At 42.9% G+C, this 21,082-nt stretch overlaps 1 protein-coding gene across 1 annotated transcript; it reads right to left on the bottom strand.

Annotated features, from left to right (window-relative positions):
• Positions 1 to 317: 317 nt before the first annotated feature.
• Positions 318 to 20,364, bottom strand: PTGDR2 (prostaglandin D2 receptor 2). The gene is made up of 2 exons (XM_029575081.1): positions 20,248 to 20,364; positions 318 to 4,517 (listed from the first exon to the last, which is right to left on the bottom strand). The coding sequence occupies exon 2, from the start codon at positions 4,510 to 4,512 to the stop codon at positions 3,370 to 3,372; it is 1,143 nt and encodes a 380-aa protein (XP_029430941.1). The 5' UTR covers positions 4,513 to 4,517; positions 20,248 to 20,364; the 3' UTR covers positions 318 to 3,369.
• Between the last annotated feature and the right edge of the window lie 718 nt (positions 20,365 to 21,082).

Genomic DNA, 21,082 nt, shown 5'->3' with positions numbered 1-21,082 from the left:
GTCACTGCCACTAATCTTTTTCCTGGTAAGATCGTTTTGAGGAAAGTTTGCATCTAGAGATCCTCTTCTGTGTTTATGGCCCAGTCTCCTTTGGGATTGATCAACTCCATCATATAAAGAATGATTGGAGCATGTACAAAGGTCTTTCTGCTCTCTTGTGGCTTGAACAAGAGGCAGTTGAGACTCTCTAGAGGAGGAGATTTTGAGCGGGCCTCACGGTCTGCTTAGTTGGAGATTTCTGAGACATTTTGGAGTTATTTTTGATCAGTACTCTGAAAAAAGAATGCTTAAAGCCACTAGCTGTAGAGAAATGATTTTTTTATTAAAATTCTATAAAATAATATAAGTCTTAAACATTATTTAATAAGGTACATTATGGAGAGGCAGAGTGACACGCAATACACTAGCAAAAACTCCTTCTCAAATGATTTTACTGATAACACAACATTAACTAGAATTACAGTTGTATATTTCCAACCCCTAAACTAGTGTAACCCCCACCCCGGTAAGCGTGTTCTACACGGGTGGGTACATACTTTTGTGTTTTTGTTACTCTTTGGGTCTGGAACTTATCACTGGCATGCTCTTCTATCTCCCTCACTTCCTGAGGGGTGGATTCTGTGGACTGGGGGAAGAAAGAGGTCCTTTCTGGTCCCAGTGTGATGGGGGTGACTTCTTTACACATTCCCTTGTGTTTCCCCTGGGGAGGATGTTGGTCCTTGATGTGGGTACAATGAGAGCAGAAAAAAATATTCTGGAGCCACTTGGTTAGTGTCTGTATGGTAATTTAATTGTTGTCTCAAATGGAATTTGCCAGCATTAGGAACCTTGTATTTGTTCTAAGAATGTTTTCTATAATCTTAGATGGAATGTAAACTGACCTCGTCCCTGTTTTTAGATGGAATGTCAAATAATCTCATATCAGTTCAAAAGGTTCTACAACCTTGTAACTTAGCATCTTTATCTAGCTTATAGCGTCTGACTGTCTATACAAACAACTGCAACACTATAACACAAATGTCATGTTACAGTGTTATACCTGTCACCCCCTCCCTAGAAGGACTGGATTTGTTCTCTGAGGGTTTTGCTTGTAACCTGGCAGCAGCAAGTTAGAAACTGCTGAAGGTGAAGATTATTGATAAAGAGGTTTTTGTGACCAGGTCTAACAGCTAGGCCAGAATAACCTTGCTGGAGAAGTTGGAAGTTAACTGCTTTGTCCCACAATCAGTTAGCAGTGGGCAAAGACTCCTAATTTTTGGAAGACATTTTTGTCATCGAGTTTTAATAAGAAGGGCTTTGGAGATTTTTTTTTCTCTTCTAGTTCATGCTAGAGGAAGAAGATAATTTTCCCACTCTTTCTGGGGAAGGTTGCTTGTCTGGACACTGATTCAGAGGGAAGAATCAGAGTCAGAAGGGAGAGCATCATGGATAAAGAGACTATGGCTTTTTTTATTATGATTTTCCTGATGCTATTTATGATTTTTGCTATGTTGGCGGGGATTTTAATTTTCAAACTTCCGTAAACATTTTTTTTTTTTCATTTGAACACCATCATTCGTATCCCAGCTGCCTTTGTGTGCCCCTCCAGTTACTGAGAACTCTTCCACTGTGAGTATTCAGTGACAGTGATTGATCTGAGTGCGCATGGGAGGACCTCTGTTACCTGCTACTGCAGCAGGGGCCCGAGAGGTTGAACCTCCTCTCCACTGGATGAACCCCCAGTGCTCCCAGAGAGGCTGATATGAAACCTGCTTGAGATCCTGGACACTGAAGGGCGGCTCTGAGAAATGTTTGTCTGCACAAGGGGGGAGTTCCTCACAGAAGGCTGCAGCAGTCAGATTCAGATAACTTTATTGGCTTGATAGTTTGCACGTGTGTTGGCACAGTGATGCATAAAGTTGTTAAAACAACAGGGAACACATTTATTTACCAAACCGTGATCAGAACAATAAGATAAAACTACAGGGAGCACAAGGACAGCTCCCAGGTTCTGTGGTTTGTCTTTTGTCCCTGCTCAGATGAAGTTTCTGGCCTGGTGGCAGGACACAATATATTTGCTGCTGTAGCAACTTTTCTCTAATTTAGACCCATTCCTCCTGTGACTCCTCCTTCCCCCTTCTCCAACCCGGAAACTGAAAGAGAACGGAAGGGGAGGATTCGACCCCCTGAGATTTCCCATGGCCATGGGTGGGCCTCAGGGACCTACGCCCCAATTTTGGCTCCGGCCCCCACCTCTGAGTCAGCTCCTTAAAGGGAGCAGCAGTTAGAGGGCCTGGAGGCATGGGAATCGCTGGCACACCAGGATCCCCTGGATCTTTAAGGAGGATCACTTGACAGAGAAACACCACGGCCCTTGAGCTAGATGTGTAAAGGTTTGAGACCATCAAAGTCTTTGCTTTCTTTTGGTAATTATTTATCTCCTCCCCAGCCCCTCTTTTCAGTCTCTTCAAAGTCCAGGAATGCCCGGGCTGGTTGGAAACCTGTACACAGCAGTCTGAGAGATTAATAACTACAGAGAGAGTGAGAAACAGCAGCTGTGGGCCAGAGAGACAGTGAAGAGACAGGACCTATAGAGTTTGCTAGAAATTAAAAGGGTTTTGTAGCCATTGCCACGAAGATCCACATAATAACATAGAAAAGTCCAATCTGCCCAGCAAAGTGTTTAGGGTTGTAATTGCTGATCCATACAGGATGGGGGCAGGACGGGGGGACTGGCCACAGCAACCCTCTATGTTAATCTAGGGGCCCCCCAAAAAAAGAATTAAGTTCTGCCTACGCCCCTGGTCACAGGTCAGCAGGGAATGGAAGGGGAGTTTGCAAGCTCGAAGCCTTTCTTGCAGTGACTAAGGAAAAGTAGTACCAGCTTCCCACCTCTGCTGGGCTGTACTTCAAAGATCCTCATTTTCTCTATCCCTAGCTTGCCCTGGATCCACGTGTCTTTGATATAGAGCAAATATTTGTTTTTTAAGTTGGTGGTGCCTGTGCACCACTGCGCACTAAGGTCCCCTATGCTCATATTCTGCAGAGAAATAAAGTGATTTGGACAAATTCACACTGATAATCAGTAGCAAAGTGGGGTTGGAACGCGGAAATAACACGCTAGTCCCAAATTATTTAGATCACCACTTAGATTCTGAATGCAAAGGAAGACAAATCTCTAGGGAAGAGCATCTGTGAAAACAGAGAGCATAAAAGAAGGGCAATACCGCTGGTATGAGAATTGCACGCTGACAAGCTGCTGTCTTTAAAAATAGAAAGGGAGAAGCTAACTCACTAACCTGAAAGGAAGAACTAGGAGAGATAAAACTGGGATGAGATTCTTCCACCCAATGTAAATGATTACACAGCAGTTGCTGAGATTTCAGTAAGTCAATTCAGCTGGGTGACCACGTCAGGTTCACACCTACCGCTGCACTTCCTGTTGCGCTTTGAGAACCAGCGGCTGTTGAGGAAGAGAGAGCCACCGGAGAAGGACGAGGTGGAGCGGAGGGTGCCTCTTCTCTGGAAGATATCTGTATCTTCCACCAGCACACTCTCCAACACGGACTTCAGCGAGTGCCGGATCTTGGAGAGGAAATCCGGACAGGTGAAGACGTACAAGCATGGGTTCAGGATGCTGTTAATAAATGCCAGGCTGGTGACAAAGGGCAGACCTTTCCAGACCACTGGCCTCAGCTCCTTCTGGTGATGGGCCTGTGCCTCCATTAGACTGAAGACATGATAGGGGAACCAGCAAAGGACGAATGTCAGAATGATAGCCACCATCAGTTTAAAGAAGCGGCCAGAGTGACGGTGGTGCCGACGCCGGATCTTCAGGCTCACAGCGGTATAACAGACCCCAATTAGGAGCAGGGGCATCAGGAAACTGATGAGGAACTTGCTCACTGCCATTGCATACTGACGTTGGCTGCACAGCACAAAATTATTTTGATTGTTGCTGGTGGGGTCACTGTAGAGCAGAAAATTGTAGTAACACATGATGCGCCCATCCTGACGTGGAATTGTATCCCGGAAGAGATAATAAGGCACCGTGTTGAGGATTCCCAGTATCCACAGGATCACACAGATGGCAGTGGCCATAGGAACCGTGCGGTGGTTTTGTGCCCAAACTGGGTAGAGGACAAGGAGGCAGCGGTCCAGACTGATGGCGCCGAGGATGAAGCTGCTGATGAACATGTTGAGGAAGAAAACCGAGGAGTGGACACGGCAGAAGAAGGTCCCCAGCTCCCAAGTGTGGCCCTTGGCTAGAAAGTAGGTAAAGAACGGAAGGGACAGAGTGGTCATGAAGTCTGAGAGTGCCAGATTCAGGATCCAGGTGGTGATGACTGTCCTTCTCATCTTAAAGCCAATGATGAAGATGATGAGCGCATTCTCCAGCACGCCGAAGACAGAGGCCAGCCCATGCACAGTGACACTGGCGTAATCTATGTAGCGGACTGTGGAATTCCGCAGGTGGGAAGGGAGAAGGACCATGTTCTGAATGATGGGGCACAGATGGGAGACATTATCCATCTTTCCTGGAAGGGAGAGAGCCAAAGGAGAGACGCTCATGAGATGCAGGAATGAAGGTAAAAGGACATTTCTGAATATGGCTAGTTTTTTCTTTATGCAACATATGGCTATGCTGACCATCTGCCTCTATTAAACATCAGTTTATCTGGGTTAATCTGAAATCTAAGAACCTTGAGTTTATATCAATAACCTTTTTCCATAGTCCAATAGTCTATTGGGAGCAAATATTTCTCAAACATCAATCTATATGAGCCACTCACATATGACTGGAAAATGTCTGTCACATGCAAAAATATTTAATTATACTTAACAAAATATGTAATTGTTACTGAAATTACCTATATTTATTTATTTATTTATGAGTGCATTTTTTATTTTATGTACCGTCGATGGAGGGTACCATCACAATGATTTACATGAACAAATAAATAGAAATAAAAATGATAAAAAGAATAATATAAAGTTAAATAATAACACAGTATAATATAATGACACAGTATAAAATAAAGGTACTATAAAATACATTGAGCATAATAACACTTAGGAATACAAAATAGTAAAAATGATCAGCAAGGTAAAATAAAATAAGACTAAAGTTCACAGTAACTTTCTTAAAATGTTACTGGTTTCGGTCATTTTTGTCATAGGCTCTGCAAAACAGCCATGTTTTTAATTCTCTTTTAAATGTTTTCGGGTTCTGGTGCAATCTTAATTCTATTGGTAGGGCGTTCCAAATTTTTGGACCAGCAAGGGAGATCGCTCTGTTTCTAACCTGCGTTAGATGTGCCAGTTGTACTGTTGGAATGGATAAAAGATCTTAGCTTCCTCTGTGGTGGATGTAAGAACATAAGAACATGCCTTACTGGGTCAGACCAAGGGTCCATCAAGCCCAGTATCCTGTTTCCAACAGTGGCCAATCCAGGCCATAAGAACCTGTAGTCTGATAGTTGCATTGAACCATTCTGTTTCTTCACCATAGAATATTTTATGTATGAAACAGAGAGATTTACATTCTATACGATAGTTTATCGGTAGCCAGTGTGATGAGACCAGCACAGGTATAATGTGGTGATATTGTTTTGTATTTAAGATCCTTGCTGCTCTATTTTGAAGGACTTGTAAAGAACAAATTGTTGATTGTGTGAGACCTAATAGTAGTGCATTATAGTAATCAATACTGGAAAACAAAGTTTGGAGCACTGTTCTAAAATTATTTTGTTCTAGTAAGGGTTTTAAACGTTTGAGTGTATGTAGTTTATTATAACCTTCTTTCAATTTGTTGGCAATGTGTTTTTTTAGATTAAATTTGGAGTCAATAATAACTCCTAAATCACGAGCATTATTCCCTATTACAGGATTAGTCTTTTTATCTTCTAGTATCAAGTTTGGGGGTTTGGTATAGTATGATCTCCTGTCCAACAATATGATTTCGGTTTTATCAACATTCAGAATTAATTCCATGTTTGTTAATGGTTGTTTAATCATGGATGAATACACTGCAGTCAATTAAAAAGTTGGCTCAATTGAATTATTGATCGGAATTAAAATTTGAATATCGTCGGCATATACATAGTGCTATGTTTAGATCCTTCTTAAAACCCTAGGAAGGGAATTCTCTGTAGGAGAGGCCTCAGGGAAGAGAAGGAAGCTTAGGGAAGGTCAGTACTGCTGATCTGTGAGTCATAGTGCTGCCTTATTTTGTGAACTACAAAGGTAAGCAGAGCTGCTTCTGTTTCACTTTTTGTTATTAATAAAGAAGTTTATGAGAGATCAGGCAGCGTCAAGCTTGAATCTGTTCTCTGGCTAACCCAAGACCGCTCACGGTGTAACACAGTCCTTGTTCAATTGGCCTACAGGCAACTTGGAATTTCATTTCAGTTGAACGGTACCAATAGATTTCAAACTGTTGTTCTTGAGAACAAGGCTTATAGGGACAGTCCTCCAGTGAGGATTAAGAGTCAGGACGACAAGATGGCAGCTTGTAAAGGGTTTTCAGCATCCAGGATCACATGTAGGGTGTTAAAGCTGAGAGAAATGCCTTGTTATGATTTGGCATAGCTTTTTAACTATTCCATCCATTGATAAGTTCCATGATTTTATTAACCTTCAAAAGTCGGTTATGAATGAAAAAGGCTGGGGACTTCTGAACATTACAACGAGGCAGAAATGCATGCAAATAGATAAGGAACAGTGTTTCATGGAAAGCTTTATCATATGAGGCAGGAATGCATGCAAATAGATACAGAAACGTGTTTCATGGAGAGCTTTATCATACGAGGCAGGAATGCATGCAAATAGATAAGGAAACTTGTTTCATGGAAAGCTTTATCATACGAGGCAGGAGTGCATGCAAATAGATAAGGAAACTTATTTCATGGAAAGCTTTATCATACGAGGCAGGAATGCATGCAAATAGATAAGGAAACTTGTTTCATGGAAAGCTTTATCATACGAGGCAGGAATGCATGCAAATAGATAAGGAAACTTGTTTCATGGAAAGCTTTATCATACGAGGCAGGAATGCATGCAAATAGATAAGGAAACTTGTTTCATGGAAAGCTTTATCATATGAGGCAGGAATGCATGCAAATAGATAAGGAAACATTGTTTCATGGAAAGCTTTATCATACGAGGCAGGAATGCATGCAAATAGATAAGGAAACTTGTTTCATGGAAAGCTTTATCATACGAGGCAGTCAATCATGAATTTATATGTCTCAATCAAATCTAAAGGAACTAATTACTTCCGGTAAATTTAACTAACTTAAGTAAAATAAAATGAATGCAGTCAAAAACAAACCACGGATTATTGCAGTTAAATAAAACATAGCTACTGGTGAGAGTCCCTTGGCCCACTTGGTGGGCAGCCAAAAATTACAGAAAACAGACAATGGATCTGCTGAACTAACCCACAGATTACAGAACGTCCGAAAGCAGAGACAACAACTGACCACAGGCCAAACAAATCAACAAGTGTTATCAAACAGGCTTGGTGAAGGAAGTCCGTGGCTTGAGCTCAGGCTGTGCAAATGGCCAACGAAGGGGCATGGAAGAGAGGGGAAGTTCTGGGCCTACAGGAATCCCAGCCAGGCAGGACTGAGGAAAGGGCTGCTCTTCTCTTCTTACCTGGAGCGGCTGCTGCACAGCACTTACCTTTTCCCAGTGGTAGCTGCTGAAGACATCTTCTTAAATGTTCTCTTTTTAGGGAACTCCGAACAAAAGGAAACAAATTTTAAGCAAAACGTCAGTTGAAAACATAAGAATGTAAGAGTTACCTTACTGGATCAGGCCAAAAGTCCATAGAGCCCAGTATCCTGTTTGCAGTAGTGGCCAATCCAGGTCCCAAAGGGTTGATAGAGTCCATGCTGTTTATGCTAAGGGATGCGCAGTGGATTCCTCAAAGTGCATCTTAATAATGGTTTATGGACCTTTCGAGTTCCAAAAGAAAATGTGTAATGACAGTTAGAAGCTGTCCAGGGTTACAAAGAACGCTTGAGGAGTTTCTCTGGAAGTTGTTTATTCAATGCAAAGAGATGATTCATCAAATGCCTCTCTGCTCTGAAGTGTTATGAATAAACGCCTTCCAGAGAAACACCTCAAGTGTATTTTGTAGCACTTTGCAGCTTCTGACTGTCATCACACATTTTCTTTTGGAACTAGTACTAGGAATGTGCATTCGTGCATCCATTTGTTTGAGTCAGTTTCGCCGCTAAGTAATCTAATGGATGCTGGATGCACAAAATGAATGGTGTGGCTTTCATCTATGGGTGCCCACCCTTTGTTTTGTGTGTCCATTCATCCATTGCTTAGATACGCACGTCACCGCAAAACCAATCAAACTAACGGACACACAAATGCACAGCCCTATAACTTATTTTATTTATTTAAAAACATTTATATACCGCTATTTGGATATAACCATCTTAACGGTTTACAATTTTACAAATGTGCAAAGTAAAAACAAACAATGTCTCCAATGACCATATTTCCACTCTTATTATCTTAAAATTTTTAAATTAAAAATTACAGGAAAAGAATAAAACACGCATGCATTCATTTAATCATTCGTTTCATTACTTAGTAAATACTGATTGCTTGTTCTTGCTCCAATTTAATTCTTACTATTATTTTTCATCCTTTTTTGTGCCAAAGCTTGCTGATATAACCGTGTCTTGTTTTAAATTGTGCTGTATTCAGCTCTAGTCTTAGATCAATTGATAAATTGTTCCAAATCGTTGGTCCGGCTAACGACAGGGCTCTTTCTCTCACGGAAATTAGTTTTGCAGATACTAAGGATTGAATGGACAGAAGACCTTTGTTAACACATCTCAGGTTTTTCTGCGATACATATAGAAATGAAATGACATAGAAATGACGACAGAAGAAGACCAAACAGCCCATCCAGTCTGCCCAGCAAGCTTCACACAATTTTTTTCTCATACTTATCTGTTTCTCTTAGTTCTTTGGTTCTATTTCCCTTCCACCCCCACCATTAATGGAGAGAGCAGTGATGGAGCTGCATCCAAGTGAAATATCAAGCTTGATTAGTTAGGGGTAGTAGGGGTAGTAACCGCCGCAATAAGCAAGCTACACCCATGCTTATTTGTTTTACCCAGACTATGTTATACAGCCCTTATTGGTTGTTTTTCTTCTCCCCTGCCATTGAAGCAGAGAGCTATGCTGGATATGCGTGAAGTATCAGTCTTCTCCCATGCTGTTGAAGCAGAGAGCTATGCCGGATATGCATCGAAAGTGAAGTATCAGGCACATTTGGTTTGGGGTAGTAACTGCCGTAACAAGCCAGCTACTCCCCGCTTTGTGAGTGCAAATCCTTTTTTCCACATTTCCTCTTGCTGTTGAAGCTTAGAGCGATGTTGGAGTCACAGTAAGCATGTGTATGTTTATTGAATAAGGGTATTATCTCCAGGCAGTAGCCGTCATTCTGGCGAGCCACCCACTCTTCACTGACGGCCTCTTGACTTTATGGATCCACAGTGTTTATCCCACGCCCCTTTGAAATCCTTCACAGTTCTGGTCTTCACCACTTCCTCCGGAAGGGCATTCCAGGCATCCACCACCCTCTCCGTGAAGAAATACTTCCTGACATTGGTTCTGAGTCTTCCTCCCTGGAGCTTAAAATCGTGACCTCTGGTTCTGTTGATTTTTTTCTGACGGAAAAGGTTTGTTGTTGTCTTTGGATCATTAAAACCTTTCAAGTATCTGAAAGTCTGTATTATATCATGTAATCTTATAGCTGCATTTAGCCACTCGACATTTTCGTTGTGAATTGCTTTTAATCAAAATGCAAAGGGCTTTATATTGTACTCGCTGCTCAGTTGGCAGCCAATGAAGATCTCTTAGCACTGGTGTAATATGATCTTTTCTGCTCGTCTTTGATAATATCCTTGCTACTGAATTTTGCAATAACTGCAAAGGGCGTAAAGTCGAGTAAGGTAATTCCAAATAAAGAGAATTACAATAGTCTGTGGAGGTAAAAATTAGTGTTTGCAAAACTGTTCTAAAGGTATTTGTCTCTAGAAATGGTTTGAGTCTTCTAAGGATTAATAATTTGTAATAAGTTTTAAAATTAAATTCGAGGTCCAACCAGATTCCTAGATCTCTAACAGTAGAACTAAGGTTAATATTAGCTGTTTGAAATTTAAATTGCAGCTTAGTGTTATTTGGTGTAATTTTTTTTTCTCAGGGCCGATGCTTTAAAGATGGCCCCGGCCATCCAGTGCTCCTACCATGTGACAGGGGCCGGCCAATGGCACGGATACCCTGTCACATGGTAAGGGCAAAGGGCCATCGGCGCCATTTTCTTTTAGCGCAGCTGATGGCCTGGGAACGGGAGATCGCTCCCCGTGGCCCCCCTGGACCACCAGGTATGTGTAAAACATTTTGGGGGGGGGGGTCGGGAGAGTGGGGGAGGCTAAGGGGGTAATTTTAAAGGGTCGGGTGGGGTTGTTTTTTTTATCGGCGTGGGCCTCACTAAAAAAAAATTAGTGATGTGAATTGGAATCGGAACCGATCCCAATTCACATCTCTAACAATTCCCCCCAGCCGAACCTGATCGTTAAAATGATTGGGCACACGATTCACATCCCTACTAATTTGTTTTCTCTTTGCAGGTTCTGCATGCTTGGGGATCTTTGCATGGATAGTAGGCCATTCATTCGTCGTGTTGGCCTATTTGTATGCCTGTGGGCCTCCTTATGGAATGCAGTTGGACTTGGGAAGGGTGGGGGGGTATGGTGTGACTGTGTTATGGTTGGGGTGGAGGGGGAAGGGGATGCGATGGTATGAGCTGATTCCTTGCCTACCTCGACGACTCGTCTGTTTTGGACACTCACATATGGTGATTATACGTCTTGGGGGTAATGACTGGAGCAGGATGTCTAGCCAGATGTTCATCAGTACGGTTAGAAAGGCCTTGATGTCTATTTCTAATTTTTTGCCTACTTCTGTAATTTGCTGGTCTGACATAATTCCAAGGCCTGCTGAGATTGAAAAGAAAATATGGCGCCGTAGCCGAGCTAAGGCCAAACAGCAGATTGGCTCTTGGCTGGTGGCAATGGGTGGTTACCAAATTAGACATGATTGGTCATGGGACCTGACGATGGGTTTGTTTAGGGGGGAAGGTGTTCACCAGTCCTTATTTGCAAGCCGATTATTTTTTAGTACAATACAGGAGGCCTTGGAAGTCATTATTTATGGGGTCCTGGCTGCATCTTTCGGGGTCACAGGTAGTTTCTGTCTGGTGTTGATTGGTTATCTGACTTGACGGTGGTCATTTCAGTGATTCCTGGGGGAACAACTGGGTGCAGTTGTTCCGCATTTGGCTCCTTGCTGGATGGGGGCAGGGTTGAGGGTATGTTTATTGTTAATAATATTAACATTCAGGCTGGGTTACCTGGTGATGTCCATCTTGCTGGTCGGTGGCGGATGGATGCTGTGGGTTGATTGTTATCTGGCTCGGGCTCCTGGTGGTTACTGGCAATAAAGCTGAGGCCTGTTTTGACCCCACTATATTGTATGTATATTTTATTGTGTGGTTCTCTGTGAAGGGATGGGTATGGAAGAAGCGTAAATCCTGGCTACCCATATTACATAAGAATCAGATCAACAGTCCAGCATCCTGGGAATTATTAGAAAGGGAATGGTGAATAAAATGGAAAATGTCATAATGCCTCTGTATCGCTCCATGGTAAGACCGCACCTTGAATACTGTGTACAGTTCTGGTCACCGCATCTCAATAAAGATATAATTGCGATGGAGAAGGTACAGAGAAGGGCGACCAAAATGATAAGGGGAATGGAACAGCTCCCCTATGAGGAAAGGCTGAAGAGGTTAGGACTTTTCAGCTTGGAGAAGAGACTGCTGAGGGGGGATATGATAGAGGTGTTTAAAATCATGAGAGGTCTAGAACGGGTAGATGTGAATCGGTTATTTACTCTTTCGGATAGTAGAAAGACTAGGGGGCACTCCATGAAGTTAGCATGGGGCACATTTAAAACTAATCGGAGAAAGTTCTTTTTTACTCAACGCACAATTAAACTCTGGAATTTGTTGCCAGAGGATGTGGTTCGTGCAGTTAGTATAGCTGTGTTTAAAAAAGGATTGGATAAGTTCTTGGAGGAGAAGTCCATTGCCTGCTATTAATTAAGTTGACTTGGATAATAACCACCGCTGTTACTAGCAACTGTAACATGGAATAGACTTAGTATTTGGGTACTTGCCAGGCACTTGTGACTTGGATTGGCCACTGTTGGAAACAGGATGCTGGGCTTGATGGACCCTTGGTCAGACCCAGTATGGCACGTTCTTATGTCTGCAACAGTGGAGAAACTTTGTAGCAGATGCCTCTTTGCATGGCCCCCGTGGGAAGAATGATTTGAAGGCTACACGTGCCATATCCCCTGGGACACAATAGCAGGTTCCCATTACCCGTGTAAATGCAGCCTTTCCTGCCCTTCTATCTGTTGCACAATCTTAGGAGAAACGGAGCTTGAGAAGCTTCGAGTTTTCCTGTGAAAAGTTTGCTCTCCTTTTCTCTGTGGTGTTCTACTGAGGAATACATTCTGTGGGTATTTTCTCTGAAACCTGATGTTGCAACTCTTCCTGCTGTCTTAGCACAAATGGATTACGTACAATGACTTCTGCAAGTCATCCAGGCATGGACAGGCACAGCCCCATGGCAGCGGGCTACTGCCAACAGCATTAGCACTCAGCAGTGTGTGCAACACAGTTTCTAAACCTAGTGCTTCCTGTTTTTTTCTTTTCTTCTTTTATCTCATTTAGATATTTGCAAGCAGATAAGTTACAATGTGGATATTGTAATATTTCTACAAATACAGAGAATGCTTTGTTCTTTACCAAATGTTTTGTAATTCCTGGTTCTACTTAACTGTGACGGGCCCCCTAAATTGCGCTTGTGGTACCGGAATCTTACTACTCTGAGTAGTGAGTTCACTTACACCCTTCCTGGGTACTTGTAAATGGTTTGACTCGCTGTTGCCTGTTGTGAACTATTTATCAGGTGAGTTCACTGAACCACCACTAGGTGGCACTATGTCTGGTAAAATTACACAACGCATGACACTGAGAGTTGCAGGTTGAATTCGGGAGATGTGACTCCTTTAAGAGGGTTGGGGAAGAAGATCCTCTAGAGAGAGTAGTATTGGGGTTGTAATCCTGAGTCTGAAGTTTGGTGGGAGGCGTAGCAGGGAGATTTCAGGGGGGTCACCTAAGGGTGAGGTGCCTGGAGTCCCTCTCTACAAGGAGACAACTCTGCAGGGGCTTTCCAGAGTCCTGAAGGAGGGGAGAGTGATATTAGGTCCCATCATTCATGGAAGACCAGAAGGTAAAGATAAGTGGGGCTCAAGATGGGGGAACTGGGGAATTCCAGCTTAGGGTCATGAGGTGGGTTCCTGTGTTGGCCTGGGAAGATTAAGTGAAAACTCAAAAGGTGTTAAGAATTTAAGATCTTAATTTGACATTGGTATTTTGGGAATTGTGGGACGTGAAAGTGAAAGTTATACATTGTGTGAAGAGTTCTTGGAGTAATAAATAGGACAGAGGATGGGGAAAACAAATTGGCTCTGCCAAACTGGAAGAACGAGTTGTAATCCTAAGCTCGTTTTTGAAGTCGATGCTGCCTTGGCCTAGCTGTAGGAGTCTATGAACTCCTGATTTTATTCAATGTCTTTTAAACACTTTTTGTAAACTTTGACTGCTGCTAACCTCAGAAAATAAAGGTTGTTGGTTTGGGTATACATGGAAGTGAGTCTTTCATTTTATCCACTAGTGGGAGAATCTGGGGACATCATGGAGAAAGCAGTTAAAGGGATTCATAGAGGGGAGAACTTGTCCAGCTCAAGGGGAAAAAATCACCCTTGCCTTGGTGCCTGTGTCCACGACACTGTCTTCTTGACCCAACTTGCATTGAACTCGTAAGAACATTTTAAATAAATACGATTTGCCATACTGGGTCAGACAAAAGATCCATCAAACCCCGTATCCTGTTTCCAACAGTGGCCAATCCAGGTCACAAGGATCTGGCAGGATCCCAGAAGGTCAGTAGATTTTATGCTGCTTACCACAGGGATAAGCAGTGGATTTCCCCATGTCCACCTTAAAAATGGTTTAAGGTCTTTTCTTCCAGGAACTTGTCTAAACCGTTTTTAAACCCAGACACACTAACAGTTTTCACCACATCCAGGACACTGGCCCTGTACTGTCAGACTGGCACCAGATCCTCTCATGCTTTATGGGCCCTGTCCAGGAGGAGGGCTACATAATTATATGCAGAGATCTGAGGGCAGGTTCAGACACAGCTTAACCAAAGATTGCCTTTTCCGAATGCTCCTAGCTGCTCAGGGCTTGAATGCCTTGCTTTGCATCTGAACTCATCCATCAATAGTGCTTGCATCACATCAAGAGGCAAAAGATCTGAGATCTTCATCACTCTTCTATCACAACACTACTCTTGTAGAATAAAATTCAGTGACTTGTATTTCATGTTCCAGTGATGCCCTTCTGTCTTTCTGCTATCAGTACAGAGCTGTTGTATGATCGATGCACTTGCTGCTCCATCAGTAATCCTGCCACCTGTGACCATCTTAGCTCCCTCAGCATTTCTTCACCTTTGTCATCAACCTTGCCATATATTTCCTAGTTCTACTCTAAATGCCTCCTTCCAAAGAGGGATCCCAGAGTCCCGGGCACAGTAATCATTGCTTTAAAGGCATTTTGCACATTTCTGCACTGCCATGTCACCAGAGGCTAAAGGCAGGGCACAAGAATTTACAAACAGATATTGAGAAGGATGGTGTGCACCAGCACCCAGTGACAGAACCGTTCAACTACAGGGTCTGAAACATAAGAGCAAGAGAAACAAATACAATCTCTAAAGCAAATTTCATCCATGCAGAATTGCTGTTTACTTTATAAGTTTACTAGTGCTTCAGAGACATACACGCTCCGACTGTGGGGCGGATGGCCCAGCAATACATTCCTTGTTCTTGTAGCACACGTAAGCTTCCTATACGGTGAGGGCATTATTCAAAGCCATTTCTGTGGATAAATTTAATTTAATAATTCATATAATCACCTTCACAGCACACGCTTCCTAAGGAGATGTACAACACTAACAATAGGCATTACACAAAATAAGAATAAAGGCACCAAATCAGCACTATGCCAACATTAACATGAAAATCAAATTATAAAACAGTGGTTTACCCATGTGTAACGTTACCTGCACTGACTGGTGCTGTTCTCACAGGAAGTGTTAAGTCAGAGGGATCCAAGAACTTGCACATTTTTGCATTTTGAAAACTACGTGAATTGTTTTGGCTGGAAAAAGTCTCCAAAGAGAAAGCAGATACAAGTCTTTGTAGGTACACCTTCCTGGGGCAATACTCAGAGCAAAACTACCTGATCAGATTTGCTTTGATCAATGATCAGTGCTCAGAATCTCACAGATAAAGACTACCAGTAAGAAAAACCAGTTTGATTTTTGTCCAGATAATGCACTGCAACCTCTGTGTAAATGGAAACCAGTGCAGTTCATGGAGGGTGAGCGAGAAAGACTAGCTAATGTTTTAAAAACTTAAGCTGTGCCATGCCGGGTCATCCCAATGGTCCATCGAACCCAGCGTCTGTATCTAATGATAGTGGATTGTTTATTTATTTATATACACACTCTTTTATTCTGTGATGTCCAATACAATCTGGGTCACTTGGAAATACCCAGCAGATCCTAATGGGGTAATCCTTTCCTTGTTGTTCACTCCCAGAAGTACGTGATGGTGATTCTCCATGCTTGGCTGCTTAATAATCCTTAATGTACCAAACTAGTCCAAACCTATGTGGGCTGTGATTGGGCAGTGCACTGATAGATACCATGCAAGCAACAATGTCTATGCAACCTTGCAAAGACATTGTTAAAGAAAACACGGACAATGGCTCCCCAATTCTAGTAGTCTTAGGCCACTTGGCAATAGCAATTCAAAAATTCTGTTAACACGTTTTCAATAGGGACTGAGGGCCGAGTGGAACCAATTTCTGCAACCACTTACATAAGAACACAAGAACCTGCCATACTGGGTCAGAGCAAGGGTCAACAAGCCCAGCATCCTGCTTCCAACAGTGGCCAATCCAAGTCACAAGTACCCAAAGATTAAATAAATCTCAAGCTACTATTGCTTATTAATTAAGAGCAGTTTTTGGATTTTTCCTCTAGGAACTTATTCAAACTTTTTTTAATTTAATTTTTATTAATTTCAAGATAATGACAAAGCTTTTAACATCTTTGTATAGAAACAAAGTATTCGCATACAGGGGCAATAGAGCGGTGCGAAAAAAACAGAAGGAGAGGGTGTGTGTGAAAACACAAAGAGATCATAATGGGGGTGATAGAGGCAGAAATGTTGTCAGAGTGGGGCAGAAGGGTTAGTGAAAGTTTGCGTGAGAGCGAGTCAGAGGTGGCAAATACAGAAGATAGTGACAGAGCCAGAGTTGTTTAAGGAGGTGGAGGGGGGGGGGGGGAGAGAGACAAATAGAAGGGGTTGGGGCAGGGGAAAAGAGAAGTTGTGAGGGGGGATATTGGTGCTGACAGAGAGTGAGGAGAGAGGGGAATTGCAGGTGTTATGTTGGGGCAGCTGAGACCTCATCATTGAGAGGTGAGGGATGTTTTGCTGGGGCTGCTGAAAAAGAGACAGATGGGAATAGAATGAGAAAGTTCTAGATATTGAGCAGAGTATGGAGGGGAGAGGAAAATGCTGGTCAGTGACTGTAGGGGCCAAGGTGAGGGGATTGAGTGGGTGAGAGAGAGAGAGTGGTTTGGAAATGAGTCGGGGTGTTGAAAGAGAGAGAGATACTGGTAGGGATGAGGGGAAGGGGCATCCCCATTAGGGCCTCCCTTGCAAGGCAACTCTGGACAAAATGGCACACCGGCCAAGGGTTGCTTTTGGCACTCTCTTCCCCTTTGGGTGCTCACAGACCAACTCTAAAGGACAGTGTGATGCCCCTCTAGCTCGCCACTCCTGACGGTGGCTTATGCTCCTCAAAGGGGACTCTCCCTTCTCTTGAAAAGATAAGGCTCTTTGGTACTGTGCATTCTGATTTCTTCACTGTTGGTGCATGAAACGGCCACCCCTGCACAAGTTTCACACTTATTTAACATCTTTATGTGGACATTAGGTAGATAACTTTGCAACTTTGGATTGAAGAGGTACTTTGATATTGACTTCCAGATTGCTGTCCCTATTGGGGTGTATAAGGAACCCCCCCTCCCCAATTTTCAAATTACTAATACAGTCTTCAGGGACCTGGTGTGCCAGTAGTGTAGGATCTCAACGTACCCTGCCACTGTGAGTGGTATCAGAGAGGAGAGGTTAGACACTCCCCAGGGGGAGATGTCCTAGGTTTAACAAAACACCCGGGCTCACAGGAGTGCAGGGGAGTCAGTGTCTTTCTTCAGAGAGGGTGCTTGAAAGTGCCTTTCCCCCTCAAGAGGGAATGTCCCGGTGTTTGCTGGAATCAGTCCGCAGACGGGCTAGGAGCCATCTTTTCACACAGTGATTCCGTTGAGGCCTCATCCCGCCACAGTGAGGGTCCAAGATCGTGCCTTTTTCAACAGAGAAATCCTGTGCGGAGAATAAGAAGTACTCAGCACATAGTTAAACTCTGGAATTCATTGCCAGAGGATGTATTTATAGCAGTTAGTGTAACTGGATTTAAAAAAGGTTTGGGGTAGGAGACAAGATGGCGACAAGTCGATCGCCCGATGTTTGGCTCGTTCTTCTTCTTCGATACCCCCTAAACGCAATGGGAAGGTGCGAGTGTTTCCCTCAGCGCCTTCTCTTCCATCTGGGCAGAGAACTATCCCTGAGCTAACCGCACCCCTGCCATCGGGAGTGGCAAACCCCGCTGACTAATGCGGGTTAGGAGTCCCCACTTCGCCTGGGGAGATTTCCTTAAGGAATATTGTTGTACGTGGTATAGTCAATTGATTGAGTCTGAAGGTGCAAGGTATTTAGGTTAATCATCTATTGATGACATTAGCTATTACCCCCCCAATACAGAGAGGTGCACTGGCTTCCCTTGGGCCTTGCAGGGAAGGCTAATCAATGGGAGGAAGCTGAAGTTCTGGTGCCAGGACCTGAGGTGAGATTTTATGCACAGAAAGCATGGTTTCTGCAAATAAGACTTGTGTGCATATAAGTGCTTGTTTTATGACTGCGTAAATCATGAATAAGTCCAAGGAACTCCACTTCCCGCTGGAGTTAAAATGTGCACTCAACCTATGCAAAAGGTTGGGCGCATATTTTAACTCAAGTTTGTGCTCTTTTTAACTCCTGACGCATTAGCATATCATTTATATACTGCTTTGGGAGTTTGTTTTTTTTATGGTGCGGGTTGCACTGAATTTCAGTGCAGTTTCACCATGCTCCTTCTTACATCAGGCCCAGAGTTAGTTACTTTATTTAACATACTGCCTTTAGAGTTACATCAAAGCGGCTAACAATAAAAACATCAAAAAATGACAAGCAATAATTCATATAACACAATAAATTTAGAAACCTAAAGAAAATGTGCCGTGGTTTCTCAAATGTGAGAAGCACAGAAACCACGGCTCAAAAAGATAGAGAAACATTTTCGGCTTGCCATCATCTTTAAAAAAACTGATTGGAAGACCATCTTGAAAGAAAAGTATAGCACATCGTCCAATACAAACATGGATCGAAGAAGTTGACCGGTTTGCGGCCTTTAAAATATTCACCGACCATCTAGCAGGAATATACACCTCCTGAAGGAAGACCCTGCCGGATCTGAAACAAGGCCTTGTCGGGGAGCACAATTACGGGTGGATGATGACACCTGTCCAAGATAAGTCGGTTTCGTTTTATTCTAGGTTCAAACATTGACATTGAGTTTAAACAAGCCAGTTTAATATTGAGAATTTGGACAATGATAGCTATAATAATTGGCAATGAAAAATATTTATTTTAATTCACATATGCGCACAAAAAAAATAGTACAAAAATTATAGGGAGGGAGGTGGAGAGTTCATGATTAAAAAAATCAGATACACTGTAGTAGTGTTTAAGAAAATGTATGAAATATTCCACCTTCTCCTTAACAAATTTTTTTTTAATTTTAATCAATGGATTTAAAGAAAAAAATAGCTTACAGATTCAAGTAATGATAGAATGTAATAAACAGTCATAACGGAATATTGTTGTAGTTGGTATAATCAATAGATGATTAACATGGGATTTGCATGAGATGGCGCTACCCTGTATGCACATTTGTGTGTGCAAAACCTCTTGCTTCATCGGCAGTAAAATTTGTGCACAACAAATGTTTACAACTGTTGCTTTATCTGTGCACACTACTGCGTGCACTTTATTATATCTGCCTCTGTAAGGGTAAGCCAACTCCCAGCAGTTTAGCCAGCCAGAGAGTTCAGAGAGAGAACACAGAGCAGAGCAGCCTGGAAGAGCGGATGGCATGCTGTGCGATGGATTAGATGCACTGCTGGGTTTTAAAAGCAGCCGCCACAGCCATGTCTCCCAAGACTGCAGATGTGATTCAGCATCTGCAGATCCAGCTGTGTCAAGCAGTGCCTGGGTGGCTTGTTCAAACAGTTCACACACACAAAAAAAAGTATCAACTTCTTCTGACCTTAGATAATCTTCTAGTCTCCAAACCCATCTAGAAACACAATGAAGCTCTTTTATGGGAATCCCTGATAAAAGAAGAACCCTGTTAAGGAAAATTGTCCCAGACCCAAACCACTCCAGAAACAGCGAAATGCATTCACAGGAATCCACAATAAAGGAAGAGCTGCGTTACAGGAGATATTCTCCAGCTTCTCCAACCTGATGTCTGATACAGAAAGTAACATTTCTTTTTTTTTTCAACTTGTTAGGGACACAACTCATCTCATTTTGAAATGCCACTGTACTTACATAATTATAACCAGATCTCAGGGCTCAGAAGCACAGAACAGCTCCTGCCTGCCGTTAAGTTTCCATAAAATCCTTGATAGCCTTTGCACCTTGGAGGTGCATCGGCACTTGGGAAGGAGTCGTTATTGCTAATGCATGAGTATAAGTTCCTGAACAATGAAGCATCTCTTACACCGGGTGTCCACCTTCTGCTGCAATGAACCATGGATGAGACTTCCAATCTTACAGCTTTGGGAGTCTCTCATACTCTCTCACCTCTTGCTGGTTTTCTTTGCTGTCAGAAGTAGAAATTTCAGTCTTCCAATGGAAATAGCAGCGGCAGTGTTTCTTCCTTCTCTGGGACAGAGGCTCTTTGCAGGACAGTGAGCTGAACAGGAAAGAGAGGCTGAGTAAGACGAAAGGGAGGGAGAGGGAGGGGATTGAGAAATAGTTTGCATTCAGTCAACTTAAAACCCAACTGATGAGAGATAAAGAAGCATTAAAGCTACCCCCAAGCTGAAGTGCAGCGTCATTGTGAGAGACCTTCCTATTAACCTGAAGAGCAGCACTAGAGCCAGGACTGTCATAACCTTTATTGGAGGTCTCATAGCTGGCAAAGAATCCCATTAAAGTCTTCAGACAAAGTTTCAAGATAGAATATAGATGTCCAAATACAAAATAGAATACTTTTTTGGTTTTTTAAATCTATTTCCATAGCTATCGTTTCATTAGATCTCTCTAATTATTTTTCTAGAATAATCTAATGAAATGATAGCTGAGATAATGGATTAAAAGAAATCGATGTTAGGATTCGTGGGTTAGTGGGCCCGAGGTGAGAGATGGTACCGCCCTCGGGGAGGAGCCCCACTGGGCCTACCGTCTGTAGCAATAGGTGGCACAGCCCAGAGAGTACAAAGAGAGCAGGAGACTGGGGTGTGGATACGACTGCCAGAATAGGTCCCCCTAGTGGTGGAATGCTGAGCAGGCCCCGAGGAGGGGGGAATGCAGGCAGGGTATGGAGGAGTGCTGAGGCAGCGACCACAGGGGATGGAGCCACAGAGAGAGTCAGCACGGGAGGAATGACGTAGACTTGCCCGAGGATCGGGAAATG

This window comes from Rhinatrema bivittatum, chromosome 13 (assembly GCF_901001135.1).
Source record: "Rhinatrema bivittatum chromosome 13, aRhiBiv1.1, whole genome shotgun sequence".
In the NCBI taxonomy this organism is placed as follows: Eukaryota; Metazoa; Chordata; class Amphibia; order Gymnophiona; family Rhinatrematidae; genus Rhinatrema; species Rhinatrema bivittatum.
The sequence above is the reverse complement of the archived record's forward strand: the minus strand, read 5'-3'. Positions and strand labels throughout refer to the sequence as shown.